At 35.8% G+C, this 12,405-nt stretch overlaps 1 protein-coding gene across 9 annotated transcripts in view; it reads right to left on the bottom strand.

The window, feature by feature from the left end:
• Thoc2 (THO complex subunit 2) overlaps positions 1–12,405 on the bottom strand; it is a 110,932-nt gene that overhangs the window by 50,467 nt on the left and 48,060 nt on the right. For all 9 annotated transcript variants that reach the window (XM_021240529.2, XM_087199823.1, XM_087199824.1 and 6 more), the window contains 3 exons: positions 10,276–10,431; positions 9,521–9,693; positions 8,106–8,301 (listed from right to left, as the gene is read on the bottom strand). In XM_021240529.2, the coding sequence (XP_021096188.2) occupies positions 8,106–8,301; positions 9,521–9,693; positions 10,276–10,431 (525 nt within the window). The remainder of the gene's footprint in view (positions 1–8,105; positions 8,302–9,520; positions 9,694–10,275; positions 10,432–12,405) is intronic.

The following is a 12,405-nucleotide window of genomic DNA, read 5'->3' as shown; positions in this document are numbered from 1 at the left end:
TATGTCAGTAGCCTAAGGAAAAACCCTTGTGAGGAAAAGCCCAGAAGGACTCTGGCAAAGGAAAAATCAGCTACCAAGCCTTGCTATCTTTCAAAGGCACTGTGCTTGGATGAGTGAAGGAGTCAAAGCCCAAGGAGCCAAATACCCATTTGGCTGGATATGTCTTGCACAGGATGGGCAATCTGAGGAGAAAGTAGAACTAAGGTCCTCTAAAGGGCTATATTCAGCCTCCATTGAACTCATTCACTCTCCTATCCTAGAGTATTAAAAGGTTGAAAACATGACCAAATATTTAAAGGGTAGACTTGAGGCTTAAGGAGAACTGGTCGTTATCAAGGTGGGAAGGAGATGAAGATTCACTTGCACTTTATCAAAAATAGGTCTGAGAAATGCTGTGACAACCATGGAAGCGGAAGGAAAGGAAAGCAAAGGGGAGAGGAGGGGAGAGAAGGAGGAAGGGAAAAGGGAAAAGAAAAGGGAAGGGAAAGGATGGGACAAGACAGGTTGTGATGAGACGAATGAATGTAACCTAGAACAAAGTACAACACAGAACAGAGGTGCATTCTCAAGTAGCTATATATGCAGTCGTAGAAAAAGTATTTAAAAATAACTCAATAAAACAAGAAAAGCTTGGATATAAGATTAACAGGATGAAATGGGAGATTACAGAGACAAAATAATAAAGCACTAATATAATAATGAGGAATTTCAAGAATTGAACAATTTAGAAGACCTATTATCTGTTCAATTTCAAACACATTACATTTGTATAAGCAGTACAGCATGACAGTTTTTACCTCAGTCAGATCTAAAGTCAGAATGTACAGACTGAAATCATAGCTCTATCCCACAGTAGCTGTGCAATTTGGGACAAGTTACTTAAGCAGTAGAACAAAAGATTTGGTAAACATTAAATTAGTTAATTCATAATTCATGTAAAGTACTTAGAATAGGGCCTACATACAGTAAGGGCACAACTGAGATTAGCTGTCATGATCATAAATAACTTAATCCATTATATCAACTGGATACAACAAACAACAAGGAATTGGTCATAACTAACAAAGAATTTGTCATCTTTAAGTATGTAATTGCTTTCATCCAATTTCTAGTTCAGTGTGTAACAAGCTTGGAAGTCCTCACTCTGTCCTAAGAACAGGTAAAAAGCTGAACAAACTGAAAATTAACTCCTTTTTAGATCTGTAAGAGAAGTGAAGTCACAAGATAAACCATTACCCCCCTAAAACTGGAGACAGACAGGCAAATACAGAGTATCACACCTCACAGGCGCAGAAACTTCCCTGGGGAACCAATGCCTATGTAGGAAACCATTACAGATGAATTGCTGGAAGCTCAATACGGACAAGGCTGAGAGTCAGAAACTCCAATGGTACTCTAGTCATAAGTGGGCCATCACAAACACACTTTTGAGTTTTTCCTTCAAGAGATTAATCTGGTTCCCATAGTAAATACAGAGAAAAAAAGAATCTCTTTTGCTTTTAGCAGAATAGAAAATGGAATCATTTAAAAACACACCAGAGGCCGGGCGTGGTGGGGCAAGCCTGTAATCCCAGCACTTGGGAGGCTGAGGCAAGAGGATCACTGCAAATTCAAGCTAGCCTGGGTTACATAGTGAGTTCAAGACCAGCCAGAACTACAGAGCGAGACCATGTCTCAAAAAGAAAAAAATACACCAGAGCACTATGTTCTCCTTAACAGGGTTGCATCAGGAGGGAAATTAGGGGGAAAAGACTGAGAAACAGGTGACATTCACAGGCAAGGGGTCCAAAACTAAGACCTAATCACAGAACAATAAAATGCTTCCCCTCCACCCACATCACTAAAACCTCATTTACAATAGTTCCTTTTCCTAATACATCATGTCCATCTACCAAGAAAAAATTCAAGGCATACTACAGGCCAAAAACACCAGTTTGAAAAGATACAGTGTGAACACAGTTTGAAGTATCAGAATCAGACTCAGATATGGCAGTGATGTTGGAATTATCTGCCTGGGAATTTAAAACAACTATGATTAATATGCTAAGGGTTCCAATAGATAAAACAGACAGCATGCAAAATCAGTTGGGCAATGTAAGCAGGAATGGAAATCCTAGGAAAGAACCAAAATAAAATGCTACAAATCAAAAACACTGAAATGGAATGAATATATTTGATAAGCTTTATTAGTAGAATGGACACAGCCAAATTTCTGAATTTGAGAGTATCTCAGTATAAGCTTTCACAACTAAAAATCAAAGAGAAAAAAAGACAAAAAAATCATAATGGAATATCCAAGAACTTTGGGACAACTACAAAAGGTATCATATAAGCATAAATGGGAATACTGTGCCAGAAGAGAAAAAGGAACAGGAGCAATATTTAAAGCAATAATTATTGTGAATTTTCCACAAATTAACATCAAACACTATACCACAGACCCAAGAAGCTCACAGAACACCTAACAGGGTAGATTAATAAAATCAAAGATTAAAAATATCCTTCAGGGGCCAGGGATTTAGCTCAGTGGTTCCGCCTCCTGCCTCCCAAGCGGAAGGATCCGAGTTCCATCCCTGGTACCAAAAAAATATATATATTCTTCACATAAGTGCTCAAAATAATAATAGCAACAATGTATTTCATTATGTACCCTTAAGGACAAGCAAAATGAATGGCAGCAATGACAAGGGTTAGGAGGAAAGAATGAGGATTATTCTATTGCTATAAGGTGCTCTAACTACCCATGAGGCAGCAAGAGTATTTGAGAGTGAATTTGGATTAATTATAAATGTGAATTGCAAACTGTAAGACAATCGCTAAAAAATGTGAAAAAATAATAAAGAAAATAAATGGAATTAACATGTGGAGAATAAATGGTATCATGTAAAATGTTCTATTGAAACCAAAAGCAGAAAAAGTGTGGTAAACAAATACATGAAGAAAAAAGACAGAGATAATAGATATCACTAATTGCTTTGAACATCAATGGTCTAAGTGCACCACTTAAAACACAGAAAATGGGCTGGAGATTTAGCTTAGTGCCACTGCGCCTGCCTCCCAAGCGCAAGGTCCTGAGTTCAATCCCTGGTACCAAACAAAACAAAACAAAACAAAAAACACAGGAAATAGGGATTAACAAAAACATCTCTATTCAAAAACCTGTATACAGGGCCGGGGATTTAGCTCAGTGGTGCCACTGCCTGCCTGGCAAGCGCAAGGTCCTGAGTTCAATCCCTGGCACCAAAAAAAAAAAAAAAAAAAAAAAACCTGTACACAAATGCAGCTTTATTTATGACTGCCGAAACTTAGAAGCAACCAAAATATCCTTCAGTGAGTGAATAATTTGTGGTACATCCAAGCACTAGAATATTATTCATCTATTCAGAAATGAGCTACCAAGGCAGAAGACATGGAGGAACCATAAATGCATATTACCTTATCAAATGAAAAATGCCAATTTGAAAAGGTTACTATCTGATTCTGTTATGATATACATCTAGATGCCTCCCCCAAAACCTCATGTGCTCATAACTGGGCTTTTGATAGGTGAATGAATCATAGGAGCACTATAGCTATGAGTGATGTTGGGAGGTAGGGCCTGGTAGGAAAAGGTGGGCCAGTGGGAGTGTGGCCTGGTAGTGTATCTCTCTCCCAGCCTCTCCCCTTTGCACTGAGCTTCCAGGCTACCATAACATGAGCAGCTCTTTCACCAATATGCCCTTCCACTATGCCTTCCCACAATGGAGCCAGCCAACTATGGACTAAAACCTCTAAAAAACTTGAGTCAAAATACACCTTTCCTTATTTAATTTGTGGGTGTCATGTATTTTGCCCCAGCAAGGAAGAAAGTAACTAAGACAGATTCCAAATACAATTGTTCCTTAGTATCTGAGGAGTACTGGTTCCAAGATACTAAAATCCACAGGTGCTTCAGTCCCTTAATGTACAATGGCACAGTATTTGCATATAAACTAAACACATCCTCCCATACACTTCAAATCATATACTTTCACCTATAATACCTAATACAGGGTAAATAACTGTTGTACTGTATTGTTTAGGGAATAATTATAAAAAAATCTATATACATGTTTGGTACAGGTGTACTTTTTCAAGCATTTTCTATCTTAGTTGAATTTGCAAACACAGAATCCACAGATAGAAGGCTGACAGTATATTACATTCTGGAAAAGGCAAAACTATGTATATAGTACAAAAGGTCAGTGGTTGCCAGGGGTTAGGAGAGGGTTGAACAAGGAACAGCACAAAGGATTTTTAGGACAGTGAAAATATTTTGTGTGATACTATAATGGTAGCTAAATGTAATCAGACATTTGTTCAAACTCCTAGAATGTACGAGAGAGCGAATCCTAATGTAAACTATAACTTTGGGTGACAACAATTAATATAGCTTCACCACTTTAACAAATATACCATTCCAGTGGGAGACATTGATAATAGAGGAGCCAAGGTATGTTTGAGGGGGGAATGGGGTATAAGGGAAATCCTCTCAATGTTGCTATGAACGTAAAATGGCTTTAAAATACAAAGTTTAAAGTGTACAGATGCTCCCACATGAGCTTTATCTTGGAAATGGCCTATACAACCATCAACAGATGAATGGATAAAGAAAATGTGGTCTATATACACAGTGGACTATTACTCAGCCATAAAAGGATAAATTTGAGTCATTTGTAGGAAAATGAATGCACCTTGAGGCAATAATGCGAAGTGAAATAAATCAGTCACAGAGGTTAAATATCACATAGTTTCTCTTATATGAGAAACCCAAAATAAAAATAATTTAAGGTGCAAAATAAAAGGTAATAGGAAACAGAAAGGTAGACATTTTGGAGAAGGAAAGGGGATATGGGGATGGAGGGAAAGAGGAGGGAGGGGAGAAAGGAAAGTAAAAAGGATTAAGATTCCTTATGTATATGTGCCAGCTCCCCATGATGAATGTGTAATGCAAACATGTACTAATAAAAAAATTTAAAAATAAGTGTATAGGTACTACCACAAACATTTATGTCAGCTGAACATGTCAAAGCTGTGCTCTACAAAGAAAGAAAATTTTAATGATAGCTAAATATGCCCTTTCATATGGAACAATTATATACAGAGTCACCACCACACCCATTATAAGGGGGATGTTAGAAAACACACTGGTTACTATACTAGAACAATTTGGCCTTTGGACCAGCTATATCAATACCACCAGGGAACTTGTTAGAAATGCAAAGTTTCAGATTCTAATGAGATCTACTGAATCAGAAATACTGAAGGTAAAACCCGAACATCTGCATTTTAACAAATCCTCCAGGTAAATTTGATACATGCTAAAGTTTAAGTATCACTGTACAATAAAGTCCTATACTACATACCTCTAATTTAATAATGATACACACAGTCAAATAAGTGATTACAAATAACTACAGGCTGGAAGACTATTTTGTTGAGTAAAATCTGATAAAAATATATAAGCTACTTTTAAAAAAATATGTATAATGGGCCAGGGATTTAGCTCAGTGGTTCCACCACCTGCCTTGCAAGTGCAAGGTCCCAAGTTTGATCCCTGGTACCAAAAAACCCCCCAAAAATAAAAACAAAGAACAATTTACTAGCTAAATATTAAAAGCCAAGTCAAATATTTCAGGGGATTCATATACAAGAGCTATTAATTTTTCTAAAGTTACTACTGTCTAAAATTAAAATCAAATGCAACAAATAAACAATAAATTAAATTAAATTTGTGTTTCTAATAATTTCTAGATGTTCTTTTGGGTGTTTGGTTTCACAATGGAAAAGAAATAATGATAATAATAATAATAATAATTAGTAGTACTATTTGTAGTGGTAAAGGGGATTGAACCCAGGGCCTCTACATTGAGCTAAGTCCCTAGCCCCTTTTTATTTATGTTTTGGGGTTTGTTTTTTTTTCTATTTTGAGACAGGGTTTCACTAAGTTGCCCAGTCTAGCCTCAAATTTGCAGTCTTCCTGACAGGCTCCCAAGCAATGGGATTGCAGGTATAGACTACCATGCCCAACAAGAAATTATGTATTCTTTTCAGCTGCAAGGCCTTGGATTGGGCAGAGATTTCTTTGTACAAAAAAGAAACCTGTAAAAGAAAAATACTGTTAAATTGAAATTAATCAGAAAACTTTTTTTTTTCCTTTTCAAAAGACAGTTAAAATGAAAAGGCAAACCAGACTCTGAAAAACAATTTCAATAAATAGGACACACGTGTGTAAATACCAAATAGTTTCTCTAGTGTGAGAAACTGAAAGTGTAACTAAGGACTAAAAGGTATAATAGATAATGTGAAATAGGAAGAAAAGGGGCAAAGGGGAAAGGAAAGAAGGAAATGGAATTAAGATGAGAAAATGAAAAAATGGAAACAAAGTCTTTGTAAATAGGGAGGGATGGAGAGGTTGAAGGGAGGGCAGGGGAATGGGAAAAAAATAAGAACCAAGAGAGATTACGTAAAGTTGCAAATTTTCAATGATGAATGTCATTATATTGTATACCTAAAAGGTACCAATAAAATTAATAAAAAAAAGAAATGAAAAAGAATTTCAAAAATCACATATCTGATAAAGGCCTTATACCTACAATATATAGAGAACACTTACAACTCAATAATGAAAAGACAACCCAATTTGAAAATGGGCAAGAGGTATGAACAGATACTTCACTAAAGATAATTACAAATGGCAAATAAGCACATGAAAAGATGATCGATATGACTACTTATCAGAGACAAAAAAGCACAGAGAACACAACATACATATGCAATAGAACGATATAAGAGAGTGAAAATACCAAGTGTGATGAGGATATGGAGCCACTGCAAGTCTCATATAATTACTCCTAGGAATGCAGAATGACACACACACTTTGGAACAGTTTGGCAATTTTACATTAAGTTAAAGATACACTTACTTACATGACCCAGCAATTCCACTCTTGGGGACAAAAACATATACCTCCCCAAAAAACATGCACAAGACATTCAAAGCAGCTTTATTTATAATAACCCCCAATTAGAAACAATCTAAATGCCCATCAACTGATGAATAAACAAACACTGGTATGTCTATGTAATGAAATATTACTCAGCAAAAGAAACTAGTGACATATGCAGTAACTCAGATGGATCTCAAAAGAATTACAACAGAAGAGTATATATAATTCCATTTATATAATGTTATAGAAAAAGCAACACCATGGTGACAGAAAGCCTATCAGAGCAAGGGAAGGAGAAAACTGACTGTAAGGTGGCAAGAGGAACTTTCTGGGTAATAAAAATATTCCACTGATTATTTGTTGTGATTGTGGTGGTAGACATACAACTGTAAACATCTGTCAAAACTCATCAAATTAAACAATTAAGATTGGAGGAGTTTGTAAATTATACCTCAAAGCTAAGTCTAAAAATTAAAACAAGCGTAAATATGCCTGGGGTTGACTTAAAGAGAGTACAAAGGGAGATCTAACTTCCTGGTACTATCATATTTCTTGGTATGGGTAGTAGACAATTGGGTGTTCAGTTTGGGAAAGGTCACTGACCTGTACAGTACAGTTTCTCATTCATGTATTTATGTGTCTATGTACGTGTGTGTTCTGTGTGGATATTTAGGGTTTAGAATACATATATGATATAGTCATAAGATACATATATATATATATATATATATATATATATATATATATTTTTTTTTTTTTTTTTTTTTTTTACCAGGGATCGAACTTGGGACCTTGTGCTTGCAAGGCAGGCGGCAGAACCACTGAGCTAAATCCCCAGCCCTTTTTTTGGTTTTTTGAGGCAAGATCTCCCTTTGTAGTTCAGGCTGGCCTTGAACTCACTATGTAGCCCAGGCTGGCCTCGAACTCACAGCGTTCCTCCTGCCTCAGCTTCCCGAGTGCTGGGATTACAGGCGTGTGCCACCACACCCAGCTTAGTCAAATATATATATATGGTTAGGACACAATGGACTTTACACAAACCTACTCAACTTTTCTTATTCCTAGAAATCCTAATATAAGTATATTCAAAACTTTTCATTTCCAAATTTAGCTTTCCATTAGAAAACTTTTACTAACCTCCTTCATAAATGACTTGCCTATGCGCACCACTTTTGCAAATAAAATAGGATCATGAGAAAGGTGAGGACCAAGGTAACAGAACATATTGAATACATCTCTCCTCAAATCTTCAAAGCTCTCTGCTTGCTTTGGTGCTCTCTTGTTTTGCAAAGCATTAACAGGTGAGCCTTTAGCACCTTTAGGAACGCCAACTCTATAAGAAGAAGTAAAATTTATAAATATACATACACTACAATGTTATCATTTAAAAATCAACACAATTATCTTAATCAGTAAATGGATGTTTTCTTGCTCACATGTGCATTCCATATTTCCATTGTGCCTAACTTTATTATACCAAATAGTTCTTAACTGGCAGAAAACCAAAAATATTCATTAGGAACAAAATCAGAGCTCAGAGGAGAAAGTTTCAAATTAACAGACTAAAAAAAAAGACACCAGAGAAATGTAGATCTCAAGCAATATTTAACATGTATCACATAAATTTGAGTTAAACTTGGTCACTATCAAGAATTTGGCCATGGGAGTAGGGAAGAAGGGGTAGACTTCAGATCCACCTGAAGGTGAAATAGAAAAATATAGATCTAGCAACACTGATTCAAGTCAATAAAACACTCCTCAATCGGAGTTCCACTGCTTAGACTGATACAAGTGAAGTGATAGTAGGGAAAGTGAGCAGCATAACGAAATAAAGTATCATATTAAAAGAGCAGCATGCCCAGAGTTCTCACCTGCTGAGCAGGTGTTCCAATACAGAGTCACAGGGGTCATTCTCTGAAAAGAAGCCATCATGGTCCACAGCCCAGGTGGCACTGAAGGCAGCAGCCAGTAGCTATGCATGAGTCACAAGCCTGGAGCTTTTGAAGCAGGCTCTGATCTGCACAGCCAGATCTGTGCAGCTGAAGCCAGAGCTGCTGCCAATACTGCTACTCAATACCTTGCAAGTAGGCTCAGGGCTACAGGACTGGTTGACACAGTAACTAGGGATGAATGAGTGAAGCTACGCTAGTAATTTCCTGAACAGCAGCCTATATGCTAGGAGAGATAAGGCACACAGTGGCAGTGTCCTTCCTCAGAGCCACTCAACCCAGGACAGAGGAACATCACACTAAGTAAAAACCTCAGGAATTATCTATCTCCTTAAAAAAGGAAAAGTCAAAAACAGAGAAAGAGAGTTTTCACTCTCAATGAAGCAATCCAGCCTAGAAGTGTAACCTATACTTTTCATAATGCACTAGACATTAGGAAAGAAGTCACTAATATATATTAGACATGCACTCTGTGAACAGTTCTTATCTTTTGAGAATACATACTAAAATATATGTGTGGTTTGAAGAGAAAAGATAAACACGCAGATTTTTTTTTTTAAAGTAGTCTTGAACTACTTCTACCTCAAGTATACAGCAACATACCTTCGGTAGAGAGGCTCAATAGTTACGTGAATGAGCTTGCAAATAGCAAGGGCTATTAGCTTATGTGAAGCTGCATAGTATGGAGGCATCTGATCCATAATGTTTTGTGCATGCTGCCAATCACCGATCTTTAACAAAGCTTCCAACAAACCAAGTTTTTGGTTGTCAGGTGGCTAAAAATGAATAGGCATAACAAAAATACTTAGGATACAAACATTAAGAAATCTTAAAACTTTTTCTCCTCAAAAATTGAGCTGAACACAAAAACAGTATATCAAAATGCATATCAAAAGTATTTGCCATCCCTGGGAAATTGAACATCATTTTTCTGAATTTTTGGTTGTTGTAAAATAAAAATAAGATCTGCTTTTTCATTTAGCAAACAGACATTACAGTTTAATAATCTTGGAATTAAGTATCAGTTAATGTGATATTGTGCCACAGGGATTTAGAATTTACTTTTCTTTCAGAATTCCTTTAGGAGTTGATGGACATTCATATACAGAGCAAAAGTACAATTAAAACACTTTGATTATATATAGAATACAGTTTGAAATTTATATTAAAAGATATGGCAGCCTTTTTGGGGAGGATGCAATTCAGATTAAAAATGAAATCATATTTGCAAAATGAGCATTCCCAAAATCAGATTTTTACCCAAATTTAAGAAATAATGCTTCCATAAACTGATTATCATAGAGCACACAATTCTAAATAAAGAAAACAATGTAAGTTTACTAGAATAAATTTTATACCTTCTCTACTTTCTCCTCTTCTTTTTCCTTTTCTTTCTCTCGCTCATCAAGTTTTTCAGAAGACAATACAACCATTGTAAGTTTTCTAACAATTTGCTTAGCTTCCACAATTTCTCGTTTGTGTTCATCCATAATGCAATTATCAGCTGGAAGAAGCTAAAAAAAGTTCATTAAAATTTCATGAAACAGCTAATGCCAACTATATGCTCAAATAAAAAACAAACAGTACCTATTCTCATTTGATAAAACTACAAAAAAGAGGTCTAGCTGATTCATGATTATGATTTCCCTTCTAAACTAAGTCTCAGTTGTTTTCTTATAATTTGACAGGGTTAAATACTATTAATTTTGTACACACCATAAAATCATGTAGCAGTTCAAAGTTTCACATCTTTTATCAAAGGTCGTAAATTAATACAACAGTGATGTTTACAACTGAATTTATTAGTCTGCCCAAGAAAATAATCTACCTATTCCATAAAAAGACCACATATTTCTCCCTTTTAAGCCCAAAGTCCAAATTAAAGTACTGCATATGGATCAAATTTGGGAAAGGTGAGCTACTGAGTTAAATCAAAGAATGGATTTGAATTCTAAATGAAAAATGTCAAGTAGAAAAATAATTTGACGTCTTTTTATTTTCTAGGTACCTATTTAAGTCTCTTATAGTCAACAATCTAATAAAGAAGACTCAAGTATTTCAAGCACAGACACATTTTATCAGTGGAAGATAGTTAATATAAATATTTCATATAATAACCGTGGCATAAAGAAAAAAGACAAGCAACAAACTTCTACTTTGTAGCTTCTACTAAACACCATAGCGAGCTACACAAGAAGTATTCCTACCCCCTAGCTAAGACAAATACCAACTAAACAATAAAAGGTAAAATGTTAAATGCAATAGCCTTCATCCTGTCAAGAAAAGGGAGGGAGAGAGAAAGTCACTATGGACTGGTGCAAGGAGGTAAACGAGACCCTTTTTTTTTTTGGTACCAGGGATCAAACTTGGGACCTTGTGCTTGCGAGGCAGGCAGCGGAACCACTGAGCTAAATCCCCAGCCCAACAAGACTTTTTAAAAAAATTCTGTATGACAAACACATTTTTACTGCATTACTTATATGCCTTGCATAGGCCCTCATTTTTTCCCTGGACTATTATAATTTCCTCTAATGGACAAACAATGCTTCTTATAGTTATCTCCATTTCTACTTTTGTGTATTTTAAGAAGAGTATATTATTGAGTGCACGTGACGCTAAAAACTGTTTTTGTCTTCCTACTGAACACAATTTTACTATTACAAAGTGACCCTCATCACATTTTGCCAAAACTTCTCTTTTGCCTAACAATAATAATTTTTCTCGTATACTTTCCTTACTTTTACTTTGAACATTTCTTTATCCTTGGATTTTACATGTATCTAACATAAATGATAAGCCAATTTTTATATTCCACCTGACAACCTTTGTCATCTTAATAGGAACACATGGCCCGCTTGCATTTACTGTAAAACTCAGACGTAATCAGTTTTAAATTTGTCACCATTTTAAATCTTTCATTTGTTATTCTAGATTGTCTACATCTTCAAATTCTCCCTTTTCTGATCAAATTTCCATATTCTCAGTTTGTGTATCACTTCTCTTCTTTAAATCCTGAATGGCTGTCTCTGCCCAAGAGAAAATAAAAACAGACTCCAGGCTATGTGCACTCAAAAGCCCCTCCAACAGTTTAGTCTCAACCTACTTTTCCATCTTCATTTCCCCTACCTTGCACATAGGGTCCAATTCCTCTGAGATTCCTGATGTTGCCTAATGGGATAATGAAGTCTCTTCAAACTCTTTGCCTTTATACTAACTTAATTTTACCTACAAAGTTTTCCAGCATTTAAACCTGGAAAACTCCTACTCACTATCAAGATTCCAGTTCAAAATCACTATCTGGAAAGTATTCCAAAATCCAACACATATGATCACTATCTACTCTGAGGTCCCATAGCATTCTGTGAATACCTCCAACCATGTAATTATTATACAATACCACTTTTCTCCTTACTAGAATATGGTTGCTTTCATGGTAGAGACCAAGTTTTATTCAATTCTGTACAAAGATAGGCAAGGAAGTTTTAAAG

This window comes from Heterocephalus glaber, unplaced genomic scaffold, assembly GCF_053883595.1.
Source record: "Heterocephalus glaber isolate CG9 unplaced genomic scaffold, H.glaber_assembly_v1.0 deba00001729, whole genome shotgun sequence".
Taxonomy (NCBI): Eukaryota; Metazoa; Chordata; class Mammalia; order Rodentia; family Bathyergidae; genus Heterocephalus; species Heterocephalus glaber.
This window is presented reverse-complemented; position numbering and strand designations above follow the sequence as displayed.